The sequence below is a fragment of the Rosa rugosa genome, chromosome 4 (genome assembly GCF_958449725.1).
Source record: "Rosa rugosa chromosome 4, drRosRugo1.1, whole genome shotgun sequence".
NCBI classification, from domain to species: domain Eukaryota; kingdom Viridiplantae; phylum Streptophyta; class Magnoliopsida; order Rosales; family Rosaceae; genus Rosa; species Rosa rugosa.
This window is the reverse complement of record NC_084823.1, coordinates 49,496,340-49,521,012: the sequence shown is the minus strand read 5'-3', so window position 1 is coordinate 49,521,012 and position 24,673 is coordinate 49,496,340. Positions and strand designations below refer to the sequence as shown.

General features: G+C 37.2%; 4 protein-coding genes and 1 pseudogene across 6 annotated transcripts; 2 read left to right on the top strand and 3 right to left on the bottom strand.

Annotated features, from left to right (window-relative positions):
* Positions 1-1,484: 1,484 nt before the first annotated feature.
* LOC133745473 (E3 ubiquitin-protein ligase AIRP2-like) lies at positions 1,485-4,196 on the top strand. The gene is made up of 5 exons (XM_062173548.1): positions 1,485-1,871; positions 2,786-2,948; positions 3,063-3,129; positions 3,451-3,679; positions 3,813-4,196. Exons 1-5 carry the CDS (start codon positions 1,783-1,785, stop codon positions 4,021-4,023), a joined length of 759 nt encoding a protein of 252 aa, XP_062029532.1. The 5' UTR covers positions 1,485-1,782; the 3' UTR covers positions 4,024-4,196.
* A 407-nt stretch (positions 4,197-4,603) lies between these two features.
* LOC133745472 (GDSL esterase/lipase At3g48460) lies at positions 4,604-6,234 on the bottom strand. Its single transcript, XM_062173546.1, has 2 exons — positions 5,566-6,234; positions 4,604-5,273 (listed from the first exon to the last, which is right to left on the bottom strand). The coding sequence occupies exons 1-2, from the start codon at positions 6,211-6,213 to the stop codon at positions 4,770-4,772; spliced, it is 1,152 nt and encodes a 383-aa protein (XP_062029530.1). The 5' UTR covers positions 6,214-6,234; the 3' UTR covers positions 4,604-4,769.
* Positions 6,235-6,960: 726 nt separating this feature from the next.
* LOC133746198 (probable phosphopantothenoylcysteine decarboxylase) lies at positions 6,961-11,563 on the bottom strand. Of its 3 annotated transcripts, none has more exons than XM_062174367.1 (5): positions 10,986-11,563; positions 9,701-10,039; positions 8,666-8,875; positions 8,127-8,471; positions 6,961-7,533 (listed from the first exon to the last, which is right to left on the bottom strand). In XM_062174367.1, exons 2-5 carry the CDS (start codon positions 10,034-10,036, stop codon positions 7,267-7,269), a joined length of 1,158 nt encoding a protein of 385 aa, XP_062030351.1. In that variant the 5' UTR covers positions 10,037-10,039; positions 10,986-11,563; the 3' UTR covers positions 6,961-7,266. The 3 variants fall into 3 exon arrangements, with proteins under 3 accessions (XP_062030351.1, XP_062030353.1, XP_062030352.1); XM_062174368.1 differs by having other exon boundaries at positions 7,292-7,474; XM_062174369.1 differs by lacking the exons at positions 9,701-10,039; positions 10,986-11,563 and having other exon boundaries at positions 8,127-8,537; positions 8,666-8,802.
* Positions 11,564-15,698: 4,135 nt separating this feature from the next.
* LOC133745228 (phosphopantothenoylcysteine decarboxylase-like) lies at positions 15,699-18,985 on the bottom strand. The gene is made up of 3 exons (XM_062173260.1): positions 18,830-18,985; positions 16,627-17,023; positions 15,699-16,203 (listed from the first exon to the last, which is right to left on the bottom strand). Exons 2-3 carry the CDS (start codon positions 16,969-16,971, stop codon positions 15,898-15,900), a joined length of 651 nt encoding a protein of 216 aa, XP_062029244.1. The 5' UTR covers positions 16,972-17,023; positions 18,830-18,985; the 3' UTR covers positions 15,699-15,897.
* A 353-nt stretch (positions 18,986-19,338) lies between these two features.
* LOC133746299 (ATPase 7, plasma membrane-type-like) lies at positions 19,339-22,800 on the top strand (annotated as a pseudogene).
* Positions 22,801-24,673: the final 1,873 nt, after the last annotated feature.

The window sequence follows — 24,673 nt, the reverse complement described above, 5'->3', positions numbered from 1 at the left end:
GAGACTATGAGAGGTAGGTGAGGGAAATGTTACCATGTTTTGGTGAAATGTTACCATGTTAACAAAAGGAAAATGTTTAAGTTCATTCCTTTTATAAGAAGATTGATTGGGCATGTCCAACTATCTTTCTTGTTAGATGTTGTTATTTTGTTGATTACAAGTGTTGAATTAGTTTTTATCTATATTTTGTTGATCCACGTGGAAAATTAGGCGATTTGGTGTTCGTTGGTAGTTAACGACGTTATCTTTTGGCCAGGTCAATAAGTACGGAGAATGAGTGTGTCTCGATGCTAAAGCTTCGTTTTGTGGATAGCTATTATTTTTCATTCCTTACAAAGGTGTGGAGATCATCATGTATTATTTCAATGAGTTTCAGGCTGACTCTTTATTGTGAGCACCAATCGAGTGTATTGATGAGTAGCACAACCACTTCTCACGGAATAAGGATAATTTGCATAAATTTGTAGTGGTGTTGTTTTTCTATTTCCAATAAATGAGCTTCCATTATATAAGAAAAAAACCACTATGAAAACCGTTTGGTTTGTCCAGTTTTTGGTTTTTATTAACCTCTACAGGTTAATGGCCGCTCTTGTTGATGTTCAAGACGTTCATCTTTACAATTATAATTGTTGACTATTTCTACATGAGAGCTTCTAATGTGAGACCCACTTTTCGATCACATTTTCGCAAATTAACCGTTAGATATTTAGATATTCATTTGGAGATCATTGATGTAATTTTTCAACCAAATTGAAAATCGTTAAGGCATTCATAATCTTGATTTATCAGTTATGAACATGAATGATTCATGTTTGACAGATTTGATTCGTTTATTGATTTTGATCTAGTTCGGTACCTTAACGATTAGCAATCTGAAAGAAAATTTTCAAAAATAATCTACTCACGCATACATAAACATCTAACGATTGATTTACCGTAATGTAATCATAAAGTGGGGGGTTTCCCAAACCATTTATTAAAAAGTCCTCAAAACAGCTCTCATTAAAATAATCTTCATTAGAAACACCCTCGTATTTTTAATATATGATACGTTATTAAAATGAAAAATAAATCTCCGAGGAGATTTTGATGAAAACAACCAAGGAATATACAATTGGACAACGGACAGGACGGGGAATGGAATTTGAAATCCGATTGTGTCCGGTGCTTTGGGCCCCATACGGTATCTCTTAAATTGACCCGGTAACTACAACCGGTTTCAGACGGTTCAGAATTTTGACCCGGCCCAGATAGAAGGAGCATAAACCAAAGCAAAAGTGGTCCCGTCTTGTCACATTTCCTGTACTGTTGTGATTGGAAGCAGCCAAAGTACCAACCTCATAACCACTCAACCAAAAGCAATGAAAGCAGTCAAACGCCACGGTCTAGAAAGTCAACAAACTCAAACTTAATTTAAACTGGATAATAAAACCTAATCAAAAACAAAATCACCAAATATTATATCTATTTTTTCTTTTTTCAAAACCTCCCCCAATGTAAGGACCAAGTCTTTATCTCTCATATCCCCTCTCACTGTTTTTTTTTATAGTGTTTGATGGAGATTAGGTTTTGATGATCACAGTAGCCCCACAACTACTTCTAGGCTCCAAAGACCTGACCTTTCTTTGTTAAAGACCCAAGAATTTTCCTTTGCATTCTCTCTCTGAATTTAACACCCCAAAACACTCTTGGGTTTCTTCTTTCTTTCTGGTTCAGTTTTTTTCTTCCTTTTTTCTTTAAAGGTTGCAAATTTGAGTGAGAGAGAGAGAGAAAGGAAAAAAAATGGATTATTATGAACAGCTTGCTGCTAGGCCCTCTTATCAAGATTCTCTCAAGGTTCTTGAGGCTGATGTTCAGCATGCCAATATGCTGTGAGTCAACCCCTTTTCATTTTCTTTTACCCTTATTTGATTTCTTGCTTTCAGGCTTGATTTTGAAATTGGGTTTGTTGAAATGCAAAACTCAGTGATGGGATTCTGAATTTCTGGTTCTTGGTCATGTAATGCTCTTCTTTATTGTACATTTACTATTTTGAGGCTGAAACCCTACTGTGCATTGCCCAAAAGGGTCAACATGGCTCATGGGAGTTATATAATTTGGTTTTGTTTTTGATGGGTTGGTTTCCAACTTTCCATATTCAAGGTCTACTAATTTGAAATTGAAATGGGTTGTTTGTTTGACAAAGAAAAGAGCAGAGAGAGATGAGCAGACTTTGTTTGGTTTTTATCTTTTAAAAATTTCAATAGTCTTGTTATATATATAAAGAAAGAGTTTATCTTCAGACCGCCGAAGAAAAAGAATGAAGAAAGTGTATCTCAGTATCTGAAGCCTTTTCGTTTCTGCTTTCATATTCATGCTATATGAACTTCAGTTTGTTGACACAGTTCCAAGCTTTAATCTTTATATAGATTAATATTAGCTTCATCCGAAGTTTACAATCTTTGATGATATTTGATCTACTGTTGGCTTCCACAATAGGTGGATTTGATATACTGTTGGCTTCCACAGAAAGTTGATCAGCAGGCTGTCTTTTGTTTCTTTGTTGCTGTTTAGAATTGAACTAATGCTAGGGCTTTACAAAGTGTTTTGCAAATTTAGAAGCATAATGATTTGAAGTTTTAAGTGACTTATGTCCCTGCCTACCTTATTTTCTAAATTTGTTAACCTTGTTATTTGAATTTTTGTTGAATCACTTGAATGTAAGAAGATGATTCTCTTTATGATTGATCTTCTTTTCTGCCTTTTCAGTGACTTTTGATTTAACTTGAGTCAAATATGTATGCAGGGCAGCTTCCATACCAAGAAGCAAGGGTGGTACGTTTCTTCAAATGAAATTGGTTTACAATCAGTTGGCACCAATTTTCCTGTTTTTGCTTCAATGGATTGATTGCTCGTCTTCATGTTTACTTGCAAGTTACTTGAATCTTTTCGACATAGTTGTATATAAGGTTGGTTTCTGCTTAGCTGTTCATATGTTACTGAATTGAATCAGATTTGTTTAATGGTTTTCCCCTAATAATAATTGGGTCCAAGCTCTGAATGTCTTGGTTTCATGTCTTCAGGTGCGCTCAGACGGGAGGGCAAATATCTCTTCTTATGGAAGAAAAGCTACTACCAGTCAATTCTACAGTATGTAAATGGTTTTGTGTATTTTGGTATTTTATCTTCTGTCAAAGACACTATTCAATCCATAAATAAATATTAGGGTTTTGCATATGTTTTTACAGACAATTTAGAAAAAAAAAGTCTGTCCCTTGCATAGCTTCACTTTAGGATTTCAAAATTTATTTACTAATTTCTTTCAATGGATTCCATTTTTCGTGCTATGGTTCCAATTTTCTATAAGAGTTTCACTTCGGGTATAGGGTTCCCCTTTCAAACTTTAAATGGCATAGAACTCTGTATAATGACAATATGACAGGGAATTCACAAGCTGCTTTGTTTCTGCAGATATTATATTACCGTCCCTTCAGCGTCTCCATGGTGATTCCTTGGATGTGGATATCACCCAAGAGGAAGATCTAGAGATGGTTGTAAAAAAGAGATATGAGGATAAGATAAAGCTTTCTGATGTTGAAGTGGAGAGAGAAAGGGAATGTGGTATCTGCTTAGAGCCTTGCACCAAAATGGTTTTGCCAAATTGCTGCCATGCCATGTGTATCAATTGCTACCGTGACTGGTATAAATCACTTTCTTCTTTCCCCTGTTGTTTTAGTCTCATGACTGTCATCCAGTTTTAGCTTATGATGATGGGGATCATGATTTACAACCATTCTCACATCTTTGGATTCTTATATTTTATACTTTTATAGGAACACAAGGTCAGTGTCTTGCCCATTTTGCCGGGGAAGTATAAAGAGAGTGGATTCCGGGGACTTGTGGGTTCTGACATGCGGAAGTGATGTGGTTGACACTCAAACTGTTTTGAAGGAGGACATGTTGCGGTTTTATCTTTTTATTAACAGTCTGCCTAAGGATGTCCCCGATGCTCTGTTCGTAATGTACTATGAATACTTAATATGATCTAACATACAAAATGATGTATAGAGAAATAGCCAACCGTCACATGTACAGAGTCTGGTAAGGCTTTCATGTGGAAAGTTTTATTTCCTTGTTCTAGTTGTGCAAAATAATGTACATGCTGTATGTAAGAGACGAAATATGAATATAAATGAGTCATCTCTTTCCGCATGCAATTTTTATTTTCCTCATCTTGGTTGACTTGATGGCCAACAACAGCATAGTTATTAGGGTACTATCTGTATTACAGTTTTCATTATAATGAAGGGAATCTGGATGCTGTCATGTACTGTTTATATTGCCCTACTGTAATACGTTCCAAGCACGAGGGAGAAAGGGAGTTCATTTGCAGTTGAGTGTCAACCATGCATGAACTTGTTCACGCATTAGCATTTCATGCTTCGTGAATTTCGCATTGCTTACTTGCTGATAAAAGGGGCTGAAGAGTTGTGAGAAGCTGGTTTTCCCTTTTTCTCATAATAGGTCATCATTCTGCTTGATACTTGTAATGGCTACACTCATCTAAAATGTATGCTCTCTATATCTTTTAAAGAATTCATATCTGGATATATGCCAGAACTGAGAACAATCAACGTTAAGAATTTATAGATGTACTATTATTGGAATCGAAGAATTCTCAAACAGTACTAATAGAGTAATAGCACATAGAAAATTCAGGTTTTTCTCTTCATAACTACTAGTCTACTATCTAATGTCTTGAGATGACAAGCAACGACGAGTCCAACAGTTCATCCATGACGCAGTTTCATGTCCAACAAGTAGCTGAATGGAGGGTGAGTCGCTTTGCCGCTTACAAACATATCAGTAATCACCTTGTACATGGCTTCAGTGAGATGAACTCCATCCCAATTTATGTACTGGCTTGGGTTCGAGCAGGCACTAGCAGAAGGTGTGCCACACACGGCAAATACATTGAAGTTGTAGGGATCACCGGAGCCACAGCAGGCCTTGAAGCTCACCTTGAAGCCGTACTGGCTCGGATTCTTCATGACAGTGTAATAGGCATTCCAGTAATCAGCATAGGTGATTACCGCATGAGGAAACTGTTTCCTGAGTTCTTGCAACTTGGCCTGGAGGACAAGGTTGTGAGCAGAGGTTTGGTCGTTCACGCTCTTCACACATCCTATGCTGTCTCTATCGTCTTCAGCAGCTAAGCTCATTGCTAATGGCAAGCACCCCGAAATCGGCAGACCTTGCACAACCACATACTTTGCACCCTTCTTTAACAATGCCTGCACCAAGTTAGCCATAGTTGAAATTCGATCATCTACTTGTATATATTCTGCTAATTACATCTCCAATATGACATCTTAAGTAGGATAATGGAAACTCGAAATAACGTAATTTTAGACATAAGTGCAACAATTCTTTGCTCCCCTGTTTAATAATTCCTGCGACAGTTTAGCCATAGTCGAAATTTGATCATCTACTTAAATTTTTATTGCTAAATATATCCAAATTCAAACTTTGGGAGCATAATCATAATTTTAGACATAAGCACGAGATCATGACATAAAATCGTACCTGCAGAAAACTAGTGACACTACTGATCCCAAGCTTTTGGATGGTATCACCTGGTATGGAAGATCCAAGAGTGTAAGCATAATCATTGACCCCAATCTCACCAACCCAAAAGAGTGCATCATCAAAATTTCCTGCCTTTCTGCCCTGAGTCTCCAAGAACTTGTTGAACCAGTTCAGCTGACTCATAATAGACTGAGGAGTGATATCAAGTGTAAGGTTGTTCTTGACAAAGAAGTCATGGTTAATAGCAGTGGAGCCAGCAACAGCAAAGTTAACCCCATGAGAAGCATCAGAGCTAGAAGCATTGCTCACTCTGTTTCTGTAGGGTTGCAAGTAAGGCAAGGAGAGTGACTCAGCTATGAAGTCTATGACTAACCGCCCATCGGAGTATCGATTCGTCGGGCGGTGGAAGAAGGTAATGCCATATGGGGGGTTTCCAACATGGCCAAAGCCACTGGGGCCGGAGACAGATCTTGTGTTGCCTGTGTCAGTGAAGGAGTCACCGAAGGCATAGATTTTCTTGAAGGGATGTGGGGTTGTCTTAGTTGAAGGAGTAGAGGCAGAACAAGAGGAAGAGGTGAGGATGAAGATGAAGAAGGTGGTGATGGTACTGAAAGAGATAGACGCCATTGCTGGTCTTACTGGCATGGATTTTATTGATATGCAGGTCCAGTCTGGCTTATATAGTTTTTTATCTTTTTCAAAAATGGCAAACATGTCCTTACTCTATTAAGCTTTCTATGATTGAATTTGTAAGCGGCTTTCTGACTGTCATGAGTTAAGAATTCAATGAATGAGTCTTGAAAGCTATTATTTATTAATCGGCGGATCTTATCATAAATATGTACAGCCTTATGATCAGCAATGAGAAGGTTCTCATAATTTTACTTTCTTGGAGAAAAGATTGTAAATATTTGTAACACATAGTGGGGAATAAAAGGTTGTAAATCTTAGAACCCTTTCCCCATAAGTTGGTTTCTGAGGGTGAAATTGACCCATATTCTCATATATATCTTACAGAGATCAGTTAAGGGGTGGATTATATTTAATTCTATGTTATGCTAGCTATATCTGAATGTTAGTGGAGCATTACTTTAAGAAGCGAGAGTTGTAACTTTGGTAGTTGAACCTAAAAATAGTAGGCCTTAAATGGTCATGTGCCCACACTCAACTGTACTTGCTGAGGTAGTGAGAAAACAAGAAGCAACAAATTATGGTTTCTGTTTCCTTTCAAATCTGAAACGAGACTTAGCAGTTAGCACCGTTTATGTTCTCACTTTCAGTAGGAGTTTGGGCGGTGCTTTGATCTACATCTTTAAAGATTTCAACTACCACGATGACATTACTGATAGCTCTTATAAATGCCGATGAATGTAGTATGTGACTATGTACTGATATAATCAAGGCCACAAAAGCAACATTTAATATATGTAAGTAACACTGTACCTCATTCACATAGAACAAGAAATGTAGGTACTAAAGCTGTTAAAGATACAGTATCTATGGTAAATTCCCAGTATCATATGTAGAGTGCATACAAGATCAAAGGACCTAATGACAACCTGAATCCAAATTGACTACGACATTTGCAGATATTCGTTAGCCTAATTCACATTCCAAAACACATCATGCGCCAGGACAATTTTACCACGTTATACCTTCCAAGTCAAATGCTATCATCAGCTTTTACAGCATTGCTTGCTAAACAACTCTCCCTGCTGGTTGAACGTGCGAATGTACAAAGGTTCTCACAGTGGAGTATATCAACGAAACTTCAGCCATTGCACCATTCCTTGTGATGGGTAGGATGAGTGAAAATCCAAGTTCCTCAATCGCCTTGATGTGTTGCTGCGTCAAGGGATTATCCCACATCAGGGTGTTCATAGCCGGCGCAACAAACAAAGGCTTGCTGTCATCCCATGCATATACAATGTGGGTGAGTAGATTGTCACACAGCCCTCCAGCAATCTACAAGAACATAAGGCAGCAATTAACAACAACTTACAAATAAAAAGATAAAACTATAGGTTACATATGAAAAACCAGATAATGTAAGAAATTAGGAAACATCCAGGGAAGAACTAGAGCAAAGCCAATGACAGTAGCTAAAGTCAACTTAAGAACAACAGATGTGTCCAATACAAATGCAATCGTGAATTAATACATTTTATAACAACACTGAAAATATTTGCCGTATAATACAACTGGGAAAAGCAATCAAAACTAAATTTCAGCACTGTCTCAGTAGCCCCAAATATAAAGATTTCTAATCCATTGTATTCTCAGAAAAACATATCTTAAAAGGAAAAGAACAGAAGGAAATTTTAACCAAACCCCTTCTCCCTGTTCTCTCAATATTTTCCAAACAACAAAAACAAATAGACGGATTAGCAATCAAATAGTAAAGTTACACAGATTGGTTTAGTGACGTGCATTTTCTAGTGAGATGAACTCCTGTATATCCTGATCCTATTGTTCATCCAACAGGGCAAATAATTTCAACAAACAACACAAATTTCAACTTCATAAAGTAGTGAGATTTCCCATCTATCAGATATTACCTTGCCTAATGTGTTTGCTGATAATGGAGCAATAACCATGATATCTGCCCAGTGGCGGAGCTTAACGGGAAGCACACTATCATCTGTTGTGTTCCAACGGGAAAATTCATCCCCATCGGTGTAAGCAATTACATTGGGAAATGATGCTTTATCAATGAATCTCAAAGATGCTCCTGTGGCAACTGCTCTTACTTCTGCCCAATCAGAAAAACTACGGCAGAGTTGACTAAGTTTCATGGCAGCTACACTTCCGCTAGCACCGAGTAGAATTCTTGGCTTTCTGAGTGCAGCATCGGCTTGTATTGGCTCCCATATAACATTTCCAAGTTTGGGACAAGCCATAACCTATTCACCATATTCCAACGAGTACTCTTAAAATTCCATGATTCACACAGGATGACAGGATCAACACTATTTAAAAGTAAAAACAAAAGGAAATCAGGCAATTTGTTGAACCTTCGACCTAAAACATGGATTGCTTTTCTAAATCAGGTTAATTAAAACAAAAGAACTGCTTTCTTGGCTGTAAATAGTCTTACAGTGGAGTAAATTATAGAATGTTCAGCCATTTTGCCATCCTCAGGTCGTATGAGTATAATTCCCTGTTCATCAATTGATATCAGATGCTTCTCGGTGAAAGGATTCCTCCACATCAAGGCATTCATGGCCGGTGCAACAAACAAAGGTTTTTCGTAATTCCAAGCAAATACAAAATTGGTAAGTAGATTGTCGCACAATCCAGTAGCAATCTACAAGAACACAGGACAGTAATTAAAAAGAGTACAAACAAAATGAGGTAAAGCTTTAGAGTTTACACATGAAACCAGATAAGATATCAGAGAAAGGAAACATCAAGGTGAAAGAAGCCGAGAAGATCCAGTGCCTATTGTTATTAAAATTTGTCTTCAGACATGTCAGAAACTTCAAACATTATATATCCAAGAAAAGGGGGTGATTCACAAACTTGCATTACATGCTTGTGTGAATGCAACTAATGAATAAACAAAACTACTTTTCTATCAGCAGAAATGACAAGACAAGAAAAAAGCAGCCATGGAGTAATGTGATTCAAAATTCTCAAAGTATGCGACTTCTCTACTTTCTACAAATCTTTACAAGATGTGATTGACCCCATGACAACTGAAAACGTAAAAGCAACTAAACTTCAATCATGTTTCAGTAAGCCACATATATACAATTATACATTATAAAGAAAATTTTTCAGCTTGGTTGCACTTTGAATAAGATTTTCTAATTGATTTGATTATCAGATAAAGATAAATGTTACAAGGCCAAGTCAAGAAGGCGCTTTATAGGCATGGCCGTTTCCATTATTCGCCCACTATTTCTCCCAGAGAAAAAAGAAACATAGAGACATAGAGTGAGACATAGAGTTGAGCACTTTGAAAGTTAACAGATGACCGTTTGAATAAGATTTTGATATCAGTTTCCAGTGAAAAGAACTCAGATTTATCACATGTTTCTAATCCACTAGAGAACCAAAACTCTCATCTACTACGCTAACTTAAAACAACTTCATGCAGCAAAGAAATTTCTTGATTATCAAATATTACCTTTCCTAGTGTATTTACTGATAAGGGAGCAATAACCATGATATCAGCCCAATTCTGCAGCTCAATGTGAACCACATTATCACCTGTTTCGTCCCACCAAGACAATTCATCTTCATCAGTGTAAAGAATTACATCCTTGGGCAATGATGCTCTGTCAATGTAATGCAAAGATGCTCTTGTGGCAACTGCTCTTACTTCTGCCCATTCACAGAAAGTATGGCAGAGTTCATCAAAATCCAAGGCAGCTACACTTCCACTAGCACCAAGTAGAACACATGGCCTCCTCGGAGCTTGTATCCTCCGGGTTCCAGAGCTCCCAGGTTCGACGAAATCCATGACCTACGCAAGAGATACCAACATGTTTGTAAACATCCTAGATTTACTTGAGATAAAAACCTATGCCTAAAGTGACTACATAAAGGCTTCATATTAAAAACAAAAGGAGACCAATCAATAACATATACAGCAATTGCACATTCTTAAGCAAGTTGATAGGACTGATCCATTTACGCAACAAACCCGAAACAAAAGGCAGTCACGGTAAGCATAACAATAACATAATGCTCCCAAATAGATCATCTAGAAAGCCAGATAAATTTTCAATCTTCATTGCACCATGAAACTTGACTCAAGAAAAGAATACCCATCTAGTTTCTCTACATGTTCATTTATACCCCCAAGAACACTGAAGGCAGAGTCAAGCTTAGCTGCAGAGGAGGACCCTCTTACTCTCTACTAAGTAACAAAGATAACCTTTTTCCTCAGTTAACAAAACAATAGAAGACACAATTCAACAGGAAAGATAAATGTGATAATTTACCCATATCAAGAACAACTTTTTCCCCCGGGGTGAAATTAAACCAAGACAAACATACAAAGCATTCAAGGACCTCCACATTGCAAGCAACAATAACCAATGGGCAGCCAAGAAAGTACCAATCTTGGACACAAAATTCAGCAATTAAATGAAGAAACACAAACAAACTACTAAAATCCCTAATTAGAAAATCAATGGTATCCCAAGAACAACATTTTTCCCGGGTCAAATTGAACCAATACGAGCATACAAAGCATAGAAGAAGCACCTCCATATGTTACAGGCATAAGAACAAGCAATAGGTCAGCCAACAAATGAAGAAAGTTTCAATCTTTGAGAACCAAATCAACAATTAAACACAAGCTAAGTCCAGAAAATCAATAACATGTAAGCTTCAATGGGTTTAGAAGACAAAGATTGAAGGAAACTTGCGCAACAATCTTCAAGACCTAAAAGGAAAGCACTGACCTTTACGCCAAATTGAGCAACGAAAACGAAAATGGAGCTTGTTTCCGAAACCAAAATTCTCAGGGCTTTGTATCGAACACCTTGGCTGCACTACACCCTCTTGTTCACAGACCCCTATCTCTCTCTCTCTCTCTCTTTTTCCCGCCAAATCCCCACAACAAACTAACTAACAGAATCCAACAACTTTAGCTCGGCATAAAACGTGGGGCTTTCAGGGACCCAAACGCACCGTATTAACCTGCACATAGTGTTAAAAAGTCGAATCTTGTGGCGCATTGCTTCGGTGTGGTGAGGCGTGACACGTGGCAAATGCATGAAGCTTGGAGAAGGGGCTTGCTTGAATTGAAGACCTTCCTGGGTTGGGTTGGGTGATTGGATTGTTGATCGTCGTTTGTGTTTTGAGGAGCTAATGACACGGCCATTGCAAGACCTTGCTTGAGCAGGAGAGCTAAGACCGAGTGTTCTCCTTCGAGTTCTGGCAAAGCATTGGTAACCTCAGGCTTACTTTGGGCTGAGTTTGGACTTGGGCTGTATCCGGACACTTTTCCAAAGCCCAAATCTTGTTTATCTTCTATTTTTCCGTCAAAAGGTACTTAAATAGAGCGAAATTATGTATAATGATTTGCCATTAAGACACGCTAGAAATCTAATATATTAAACTAAATCTATCTTCGAGTACTAGTCGCAGCACAGTATATAGAAAATATCAACATGGCCTAATACTTCATACCACTCGAAAAGTACTACTTACTAGCGAGTTTGAACAATGTGCACCCAAGATGTTGCTTGGTTATAGGTCTAGAAGCAAAATGCAAACCCGCATTGTAGTCCTACTATTTGGAGCTTAATTTCTTTCAGCTTGTTATCAAATTTCAATTGACAAATTTAAGTTGAAAAAAAAAAAGTGACTATTTTTTCATCTTTTTTTTTTTTTTTTGTCTTTACGTTCCAGTTACATTAATTCAAAAACCTACTTAAACTTAGTTGACAGCCTCTCTTTCGTTATGCATTTATCACTTTTGTAGTCAATGGCAAACCCATAATGTAAATTTAGACTGTGTTAATCTAAGACCTGTTTATAAGAAAACCCTTCTTTTTTTTTTAATGCTTCAAAGAATTTCATACTAGATTTTAGTAGATTTTTTTATAAAAAACAAATATTAATAGAAAATACTTTAACCAATGAAAAAAGGGAGAAGAAAATGAGGAAACAAAAGACATAAACCACAATCATACGTTAAAAATGAGCTAAATAAACATTGCATTTGCCAATTGAACCAACTTTGGTACCATGCAATATTAGCACATGTGATATCTAAACTATTGAAAGAATTTTGGGTTGAGCTACAACCCAAATAGCATTTCAAGTGGATCTACCACTAGTAGTTCCATCAGACCATTTCGACAACATTCATGCCAATATTATTCCAATATATTAAATGCTCATTCCATGAAAACATTTTTGTTCTTTTCAGACCCAACAAAATTTATGATGAATTAAATGATTCACACCATTGTTTAAAGACTAGCTAGTGGGTATAATTATCTCCACACTTCTATCATGAAAATATCTTCTTGGACCTAAGATTCATCATTATTTTACAAACATTTTGCAAATGAATATATTGTGCTATTTTAACCACAACTTTCTCACTGTAGTTGCATATAAAAACGAGATGAAAACTGCATGGTATATAATTTCAATATAATTAATTTGATAGGAATACAAGTATGCAATTATTTTCAAACCTTATTGCTTGGTTAGGCAATTATAAAATGTTGGAGGAAATTAAATAGATAGATGATAAAAGAAAAATGGTTAGAGGCGAACTACAGTCGCAGAATTGGGACCCAGTCTTCTTACCATGCTTCAGCTCAGACTTGCGCTCTAGCCCGAGCTTGCATCTGGGCCTGAGCACGGGCTTTAGCTTGAGGTTGGGCTTGGAATTAATGCTGCAAGAAGAAAAAAAATTTGATTTTTGTGCATAGAATTTTTCAAAAAATATTGTAACTAAAGAAAAAAAAAAAGGAAAAGGGGGATTCCTTTAGGGCAGCCAAGAAAGTACCAATCTTGGACACCCAATTCAGCAATTTAACGAAGAAACACAAACATACTTCAAAACTATCTAATTAGAAATTCAATCGTATGCCAAGAACAACTTTTTTCCCAGGTAAAATTGAACCAATACAAGCATTGAGGAACCACCTCTATATGTTGCAGGCATAAGAACAAACAGTGGGTCAGCCAATAAATGAAGAAAGTTTCAATCTTTGAGAACCAGTTCAAGAATTAAACATAAGCAAAGACCAGAAAATCAATAACATGTAAGCTTCAATGGGTTTAGAAGACAAAGATTGAAGGAAACTTGCGCAACAATCTTCAAGACCTAAAAGGAAAGCACTGGCCTTTACGCCAAATTGTGCAACGAAAAGGAAAATGGAGCTTGTTTCCGAAACCAAATTTCTCAAGAGGCTTTTTATCGAACACCTTGGCTGCACCACCCTCCTCTCTCTCTCTCTCTCTCGCCAAATCCCCACAACAAACTAACTAACAGAACCCACACTCTCTCCAAACTGAGCTATCCCCGCACTTGTTAATGAACTGTCATTTAGATAATTTAATCAAAGTCATCGAAGACTTCCACCGTTCCACGCTTCCAGTAAATATGGGCCTTTAACTGATGATCTATTTCTTTTTCTATAACCCAATAATCGAGTGGGCTTTATTTAAGTTGGATACTTGGCCATTGTTATGAACTCTTCAGAGCCTATAGAACCCAGCCCGCTTTAGGGCCAATTTCATCTATTTAACTGAAAATTCCAAGAGAAACCCTAATCTATATAAAACGACTGCTTCTTCTTCTCCGTCAGTTTTCCTCCACACACACAGTCACACACAACACCCCTCCAGATTTAGGGTTTCTGCAGCAGCCAAACAACGAAATGGTAAAACTCTCTCTCTCTCTCTCAATTTCTAGCTTGATCATAAACATGTATGGATTTGTAACTATGTTGTTGAAATATGAATAGGGAAAAGGAACTGGTAGCTTTGGCAAGCGCCGCAACAAGACCCACACTCTCTGTGTCCGATGTGGACGTCGGAGCTTCCATCTCCGCCACAAGAAATACAACAAAACAACCACCGCCACAAGCTGCGTCATGCCCAGTGTTTGCTCTGTCATATCCCCACCGACTCGAGTCCGCCACAGTTCGCCGCTCCTGCAAACTCGACGAACCACGCCGCCACAAGAAACACGACGAAACCAGTGCCTCCACGAGCTGCAGCACCACAAATCCGTCTCAATTTCATCGAACCCGATCGACGCCGCCATAGATCGCGCCATCAATCCAAGCCTCCAACAACACGAGATCGTCCACCTCCCAGAGATCTCCTGCCAGAAACTCAAACCCAACCCTCACCTGCCAGCACCACATATTCTCTTCTCTTTTGCATGTCTCATTGCAATGTAATCTGGGGCAAAAACAAAAAAATTGAGTTTTTTTTAATATTTTTATATTTTTTATTTAAAAACGGATGCCAATTTCATTCCCTAAGGGCAACTCCAACCATGAGTTCTATTTGGGGGTGCTATTCTCATTTTAGCACCCCCTAGTTGCACTATTCATGTATCCATCAATTCTCATCTCCAACCATGGGTTCTATTTGGGGTGCTATTTTCACTATTCTTGACTAAAATATAATATGAGTATAATTTGGATGAATATTATATTAAAAATATGTTAATTTAATTAAATAAGGTAAGAAAAAATAATTTAACATTTTATCATAATATTTAATAATTATTCTTATTATTTAAATGTGAGAATTTTTATTTTCATTATGAATATGTTATACTTAAATGCGAGAATTAATAGAATTTTTTCCCCATTTTCTGGTAATTTTTTTCTATTTTTTTTTTTGTTGAAAATAGAATTAATAACATCTGATTTACCAAGAGCCGTTGATAATTTTAACATATCAAATCTCAGCCCTCAGATCGTTTTATATTACCGTTATATAAAATTAAAAAAAAAATATATATATATATATATATATAAAGCCATCAGACCCGTCCATATTCGAAATGGACGGATCTCAGCCGTCCACATGCGTCAGCTGCTTTGCAGATAATCCTTCCTCCAGCGTACCACGCGCGCGTGCGAAGTTTCCCTTCCCTCCAGCCCAGCGCGTCATCTCTTCCTTCTTCTCTGGAGCGTCGTCAGCTTTCTTCTCCTCTGCTGTGGTCCCGCGTGAACAGTGGAGGTCCTGGTTCTGAAAAAGTCTCAAATATGAGACTTGGTTTAGACTTTAGAACCCAGTTCTATAATACCAGAACTGTAACCCTCTTTTTTACCTGTTGGAGATGGGTTTTTCCATTTATAAGACTATACTAGTATAGCACTCCATGGTAGGAGTTGCCCTAAGAATTTATTATGACCAATCAGCTTGTTTACAAATAGAATTTTGGTTGATGAAAATAACTAAGAAAGATCGATAAAGGGCCGGTGACTCGCACCATGGCTGATTGGCTACTCGAGATCACAAAACTCGAATAAACACTGTTGATCAGTTGTGTGGAGTGGGAGGTGAGAGTTAAAAGTAGAAGCTATAGATCGTTTGAAGTCGTTAATCAAAGCTACTGCTTATATAACCATGCCCAAGGAACATCATTTATCTCACTGTTCGTTCCATACAGCACAGCACATCTTAAGTAGAACAAGAAAAATTCAGCACATATCCAATATCTTCTCATTAGATGTAGAACCAATGACAGGCCAAACCTCGATCCACATAAATTATAAGAGTTGCAGTTTCGTTAGCTAGTTTGAATACTGAAGAACCACATGTAAGTAGCATTTTACAGACGCCGACCCTAATTAAATACTGTCATCAAGTCCCAATATGGCGACTTTACGATCCAGCAGACTGAACACTACTGCCACCTTGTTGAACTCGCGACTCATAGAATAGTCTTACGGTAGAATAGATCACAGAAGGCTCAGCCATTGCACCATTCCCATAATCCCCACAAGCCAGCCTCTTCTTGACAGGTGGGATGAGCGAAACTCCAAGTTCATCAATGGACATGAGATGTCGCTCTGTGAAGGGATTCTTCCACATCAAGGTGTTCATGGCTGGTGCAACAAACAAAGACTTGTTGTAGTCCCATGCTCGCACAACACAGGTGAGTAGATTGTCACACAAACCGCCAGCAATCTACAAGACCAAGAAACATTGTTTAAATAAGAAGATAACAGAAAGAAGTGAATTTAAATATTTTACGCGTAAAACCAGATGGTGTATAAGAACCAGGAAACTTGCAGGTGAAAGAAGCTGAGCAAAGCCAATATCAGGCTTGGCAACAACTAAAGTCATCTTCAGAAAGATAAACATCACTTCACATATAATAAATCCAAGAGAAAGGAAATTATATATATGGATGCAAGAAGCCTACATACATGCATTTTCAGATCCATGTTCAGTTAGTACAATAGAGTGAATGAGCAATAAGATTTGAAAGTCACACAGAAACAGTTTGAGTGACATACTAATATGCAGTGAATTGAACTCACATAAATGTTTCCCTGTCGGTAATCTAAGTAGAAAAGCAATACAGATTTCCAGATTGCTAAATATTACCTTGGCTAGGGTGTTTGCTGACAATGGGGCAATAACCATGACATCAGCCCAACGGCGTAGCTCAATATGAAGCACGCTATCACCTATTTTGTTCCAACTGGACCATTCATCATCATCTGTGTAAAGAATTACATCTTTGGGAAGTGCTGCTCTATCAATGAAATGCAAGGATGCTTTTGTGGCAATGGCTCTTACTTCAGCCCATTCACAAAAAGAATGGCAGAGGTTACCGAACTTTATGGCAGCTACACTTCCACTAGCAGCAAGTAGAATCCGTGGCTTCCTCGGAGAAGCATTGGCTTGTGTTGGTTCCCTTTCTTCTCCGCCAGATTCAGAGCAAGCCATAGTTTATTCAAGAGATGCCAAGTGTTCTTAACCGTCCTAGATTCGCACAAGACTAAAACAAATAGCAAAAGAAAATCAGTTATGCAGTGAACCACCTAAAATACAGAAGGTGATTGCATAATGCCTCAAATTAAAAAATAGATGAGACCAATCCAGCAACTAATAATGAATTTGAACCAATGACACATTCTTGAGTACATAATATGACTCATGCGGCCACACACCAAAAAGAAGCAGCTATGACAAGAATAAAATATGCACTCAGTGTTACATACTGATGAACACAGAAATGTTTTGGTAACTGCACCATAAAATACAACTCAATAATAGCATATCCATATATGTGTCCTACTATGTTTTTACAATTTCAAGAAAAAGAGATTCCTAAGTTGAATATAGGAAATTATATCTCAAAATTCAATTTCATTTTGCAGCTTGCTTAACAGTAACAAAGCCAAAGAACAGCTTGTTTAACAAATGGACAGTGTCTCCTTTTATCTTCATCATCTACCCCCACAATCTCTTTCTATCTAAGATTCTATGTTTGGCAGACAGAACTTGATCATTTCAGATTAAAGCCAAATTAACAACCCCATGCCATTATATATCGTTCTCTTTATTGGTTAACAGATAGGGCCACATATCAAGATAACCATATCTCCTAAAAAGCAAAATGTAAATTGACCAGGGAAAAAAAATAACAAGTACAAAGATAAGGAAGAACTGAAGTCCTATCAACCTAAAGTTAAAACCCTAAACTTAGATATTTATCCCAGAACCAAAATAAGAGATAAACTAAATCATCAACAAAATTCAGCCTTTTAAAAAATTCTATAGAAAAGGAGCCCTATGCAGATACTTATGCCATATCTCCAGTCCAGCAAATTTGGCTTTCTACAGATGACTAGAAATAGCATTCATACTAGATCTTCTCTTCTCTATTTTCTTTATTGATGAGTACGAACTTAATTCATTGAATAAGCACTGTCTAAATCAGCAAACCAACCTCCAGAGGAAGGCAGGAGACAACAAATTATTGAAGAAGACCAAGATACAAAAAACATAGAAACCTCAAACTGAGATTCAAAGTACACGGATATGACAGTGGTTACAAGGATCTAGGGAAGCCCTCCCTATCAGCACCTCTAATTATAATAGATTTCAGTAATGAAATTGGTAAAAAGTAAAACACGCGAACCTAGGATAGAATATCAAACATAGCTACTACATATCATTCCAATTAGCAGTAATCACTATCCAATTGGAATAGGATACACAATTTGCAATTTTAGATGTTTTCCTGTACACTAATAATAACCCCAATTTCAAGCTGAATTTAGAAGATACAAGACTTTAATCCACATGAGCAACTCTCTAACTTCCCCAAAGCTAAAAAATAATTCAACCACACATAAAAAAACAGGTGCAAAATTCATCAAACAATAAAAGGAAAAAAAAAAAAAAACTTTTTTTCCATGGTAAAACAACACCAAGCTACAACGCTAATCCGTAGTTCCCTACACTAAACTTCCCGCAGGAGGATTCTGACTCAGATGAAGGACTAAGAACTTGCAATTTTTTATGGGTTTTAGTTCATTTAGATCCTTAAAGTAAAGTACTCAAGTATTTAAGTCGCTACAATGCATTTTCTACTTAACAGGATAGGAGCATTACTACGAATTAGTCTGAGTTTAACATCAGAATCAAAAGGAAGAAAAATTCTGGTACACAAGGAAGACGAGAGAGAATGAACCCTAGAAATGGAATATGTTAAACCCGGAAATGTAAAGGAAGAAGGAAGAATGAAAATTGAAAGAAAACTGAAAGACGGAAAAAATAAACCGGAGATTGTAATTACCGGAGTCCTGCGGATACTGTAGAGCGGTTCGACTAAGCAGGGAGGAGATCGGAGAGGAGAGTGAACCGGAGAAGAAACAGAAGAGGGAACCAGAGAAAGGAAATACTGCAAAATTTAAGAGGGGTATTTTGGGGATATCAGAAAAAATCATGTAAGAAACATTGGTTGCCCACCCGTTTTAGCATGTTCTTTCCCACGCCCGAAAACTAGCACATGTGATGCAACAAAGTCAAATGACTCAGACCCTATGTTCTGCGCGCTGATTTATTTGAAAAAGAAAAGTAAAATTATAGGGAAATGATGGAAAATGTTACATTAGAGTGTGAAATGATAAAAAAATCACATAGTTTCCCACTTGATAAAAAGGTCCATTATAAATTGTTAGTAATATTAATTTAGTCCTTATTAATAATGAGATGATGTTAAAAAAGGTCAATTTTTAATTTTTTTGATTCCGATTCTGCCCTTCAAGCCAATTCACTCTCTATATTCTCCTCCTCCTCCACAAAGTCACAGACCTCCTCTCTCGAGTGTCAATGGCGAAGAACGACGCGTCCTTTGGATCAGTGGGTGAGTTCTTGAAGCGGTGCCAGCAATCCGGCGAGTCTTCGACGATCGACATCTCCAGAGATCATAGCCAAACGGGCACATGAGGCTCTACGATGATCTCCTTACCAACGGGTTTGATTCTCTTCTCAATTCTCCCTAATTTTTTTCAGCTCTGGTATTTGTAGTTGTAGTGAATTGAAGGTTCTGGAACTTGGAATTGGAATCAGGTAATACATGACGCGGCTGTGGATTGGGACAACACCTCAGATTGTCGCTCTGACTGTGGATACAAGGAGTACAGTCACTTATGTGCCTTACTCTGACTGTGAACCGTGTGGTAACCATCAGGTTCAGCTTCATTTCCATGCTTGACTTAGTCATTAACTTAGTTACTTTTGTGATCTGTTTATTCCTGATTGATTTTCCATCAAATTCAACCTTCTCTGATTTTATTGCTATTGCTTTGTTCTCAACATCTGGATCGCTGTAGGGGTTTTGCTTTTAGATGCCTTTGTATTGGTGTTTCCCTTTCTAGGCTTGATTTGTGGTTCTGTACTCCTTGGTCCCCGACCTTGTATCCAAGTTGTTCACCAAATCTACATATACATGAGTATATTCGAATTAGATCGAACCCCCAATGACCTTTCATATATTGCAAAAGGTTATTTAGTTTGGTACAGTTAGATACTTGTTTATCATCAATCCATCATATAGTTATTCTCGATTAATCATATAGACAATTTTAACAACAGACTTCACTCCTTTGATTAAGTAGTTAATGGAAAATTTCAACAGTAGATGACAAAAGTTTACAACACAACTAACAGCTAATGATCTTTTGTAATTATATACTTAGATTTTCTTGGTAAAACATAGAACAACAGGATATAAGTTATAACTCGAAAGAAATCTAAATTTTTAATTACCTGCTTTGGTCATGCCGATACCGCTGTCAATGATAGAGAGGGTATTGTTGGTCTTATCAGGGACGAGCCTGATGAAAAACTCCGGTTGAGCATCAAGTGTTTTATATTTGACTAGCCGTTCATAATAGTTGGGGTTGATTTATGCAGGCGTATGTAACTGATGGAAGAAGTTTTTGACCATCTTAAATGCACAAAAGATGGTTTGAGCTCTGATGAAGTTAAAGAGCGGTTGAATTTATTTGGTTATAATAATTAAGCTTGAAGAAAAGAAGGTCAGGATGCAAATGTTAAGCATGAGTATCCATATATGTATGTGTAGTTGTGTACATACTGGTTATCATTGCTTTGATTCAATTCTTCATCGTTACACTTTTCTATTGACATATAGGAAAGCAAACTTTTGAAGTTTTTGGGCTTTATGTGGAATCCTCTGTCCTGGTTCATGGAAGCTGCAGCTATCCTAGCCATTGTTTTTAGCCAAGGAGGGGCAAATCTACACTATAACCCTTGCTCCTCTTTTTTTTCCTTATCTTTCCCCTCTCTTCCTGTAGAGTACAAAGTGTTGAAAACAAGAAGGTAATGCTTGCATCAGTTATCTTGAAGATTAAACTTTGACATGAACTTAGTTTTAATCTCTCTCACTTTTTAACTTAAAAACATCAAGCGTTTTATATCAATTAAACTTACTAAGGAAAAAAAAAACATCGGGATGGTTTTCTCTAGAGTGCAATGAATTCTGCAGATCCTAGATTACTACATGGTGACGTCTCCTTTTTTGTGCATATATATGATGCAAGTTATCATGATTTTGTTGGCATCATTATCCTACTTATTATTAATTCTACCATCAGTTTTATAGAGGAAAACAATGCAGGCAATGCTGCTGCTGCTCTTATGGTTCAGTCGGCCCCAAAAGCGAAGGTCATTCTCTTCAAACATTACTTTTGGATAAGCTAGTCCAGTGCAGGTTTACATACCATTTCTTCTTTTGTTTCTTGTTGAAATTGATGAGTTCCAAATTTGGTCTCTCTGTGTTTATTTTTTATTTTTTTATTTATTACCAGGTTTTACGTGACAGAAAATGGACAGAAAAAGATGCGGCAAGATTGGTTCCTGGAGACATAATTAGCATCAAACTTGGTGATATCGTTCTATCTGGTGCACGCCTTCTTGAAGGTGATCCTTTAAAGATTGATCAGGTGACATGAAACAGATCGTGCTTAGAAAACTCTGTTCATGACTCGAGTCAACAATCAAGGAATATTATATATCTGTATTGATGATGCAATATATATCTGAAGTATATCATTTCTGAACTTGATGTTCTCTCTATCACATGTAGTCTGCTCTTACCGGAGAATCGCTTCCTGTGACCAAAAATCCTGGTGATGTGGTTTACTGAGGATCAACATGCAAACAAGGAGAACTTGAAGGAGTTGTTATTGCAACTGGTATCCATACTTTCTTTGGAAACTCAGCTGATCTTGTGGAGAAAACGATACATGTTAGCCATTTCTAGAAGGTTTATTTCACATTTTCCACATTGTATTAATCATAGATGAGCTAATCTTATGGGTTAACAGATGGGAACAATTTCTATAAATTGTATTAATGACCAATTTCGCTGATGCTAAATGTTAACAAAAAGTAATATTTGTTTGATGGTACGTTGCAGCTTTTAACATCAATTGGATACTTCTGCATCTATTCAATGGTTGTTGGAATGTTTATTGGAATACCAGTTGGAATTCAGAGGAGGGAGAGTGGTCGTGCTGCTGTTGTTATTGCAAACCTACTCGTCATCCTAATTGGTGGGATCCCTATTGCTATGCCAACTGTTCTTTCCATTATGATGACCAGTGGTTCACATCGGTTGTCTCAGCCGGAACATGAGCTAATCTTGAGTCTCGAGTCAGGATAAGGAGTAAAGAATTGAAGATATCAGATAAGCCTAAAATTTTCTCTCCTACTTAAAAGATAATGTAAGATTGTTAGGACTTTCAAATTAATTATTATTTTCTTCATTTCAGGGAGTGTTGAACATGAAAAGGGCGTCACAGCATTCCAGTTTCAGGTGAGATATATAGTTGTATATAGTTCTTGTTACATGTGTACTAATAAAGATCTGTCACTTGGTATGGATGATTATTGTCCTGAAACTGATTATATACTCTATTTGAATGCTTTGGCAGAGCCATAACCACTTTGCAAACGCATCTGTCGCAAGTGGAATCTGAAGACGCTGAACCAAAAATTTTCTAATTACAATAGCTTGGATCTCTGCAAATATAGAGCTCATATAACCAAGACATTTGCGGAATTTAGGCAATGATGGATCTCTGCAAATTTAGAGTTTTAGAAATTTGTTTAGGGCTTAGGATGCAAGTCATTGGCCAATTGTAAACTCCAGCTTACTGAATCAATTAGTTTTTTTGTATTTTTTTATAATGTCACTGTTATGTTTAGTTTTCCTTAATGAAATATTAATTTTATAGATCTTTTGCAGCTCATTCAAGTTTTAGACATCTTCTGAATTTTATTAACTTGTGACTTGGCTACTGACAGTGACATGGTCAGTGACATGGTCAGTTACTTAGTTAGTGACATGTGATTAACAGTGACTTGACTATTAACTTGTGAGTTGGCTACTGACAGTTACTTGGTCAGTGACATGGTCAGTTACTTAGTTAGTGACATGTGATTAACAGTGACTTGGCTATTAACTTATGACCTGGCTACTGACAGTTACTTGGTCAGTGACATGGTCAGTTACTTAGTTAGTGACATGTGATTAACAGTGACTTGGCTATTAACTTGTGACCTGGCTACTGACAGTTACTTGGTCAGTGACATGGTCAGTGACATGGCCAGTGACTTAGTTAGTGACATGTGATTAACAGTGACTTGGCTATTAACTTAAGACTTGGCTACTGACAGTTACTTGGTCAGTGACATGGCCAGTTACTTAGTTAGTGACATGTGATTAACAGTGACTTGGCTATTAACTTGTGACTTGGCTACTGACAGTTACTTGGTCAGTGACATGGCCAGTTACTTAGTTAGTGACATGTGATTAATTTGACAGTGACATGGTTAATGACATGTTCATGACTGACATGACCGGTAACTTGGCCAATGACATAGCCAGTGATTTGAGGTTAACAGTGACTTTGCCAGTGACTTGATATTAACAGTGACTTGGCCATGAATTGACAGTGACTTTGCCGGTGACTTGGCAAGTTGAACTACTGCAAAAGGTCTATAAAAATAATATTTCATTAAGGAAAACTAAACATACCAATGACACCATAAAAATATATATAAAACTAATTGATTTGGTAAGTTAGAGTTTACAATTGACCAGGTTAGTGACTTGCATCTTAAGCCGTAAACAAATTTCTAAAATTTCTCGTCCTTGCTACTCTTCTTTTTCTTTATGGCTAGAACTTTTGCTTCTTCTTCACAATCTTCTTCACTTCCTTCCCTCTGTTTTCTTTTACCCCAGCCCATGTAGTCCTGTTTGTATATCCTGTACAAAATTGTGAAAAGGAGAAGATCATCAGTGACTTTGACAGTAATATGATCAGTGACATGTTCATGACTGTGACATGACCAGTGACATGACCAGTAACTTGGTCAGTGATGTGGATATAACAGTGACATAGTCAGTTACATGCAATGTGACCTGGCTAGGGATTGACAGTGATATGGTCAGTAACTTGAGGTTAATAATGACTTGGCCAAGTGACTTGACAATGATTTGGTCAGAGATTGACAGTGAGACAACTGCCTCAAGTACCCAGAAATGGTTTAGTTGGAAACCAATTGACAAATGGTTCACTTATGGTCATCTCCCACCTTCATCAGTCATTCACTTACACTACAGTAACTCAAAAGAACCATGTGCACTACATGAATAGCAACAACAATAGGAGGAGAAATTTCAAATCCGTAATGATTTTTGCAAGTACAAGTGCAATACACATATTGTAAAGGTGAAACATAATAGAAACATATTCCTTAGTCCTTACTGACAAATGACACTAGCATAAAACTCGAGCTCAAATTCACTGACTGATGTTCTTCAATTCCTACTTTACTTGCGATGAACTTGTCATGTTTTTCATTATTCTACACACCCAAGTGACCCAACCAAAGATCTTTACTAGAAAAAGTATATGAGTAACCCAGTAAACAGAAGAAAATAAACATGAGTAATCAGGTCTGGAAAGTCATATTTGAAATAAACAAAAGCTGGGAACTTGCTTTAGAGAAAAACTTAAAACAGGGTCACAATTCACATAACAAATCAGACTACTTGGAATTGGAAAGCTTCATGAACTTGGAGTGGTTCTTGAACAGAAATGGA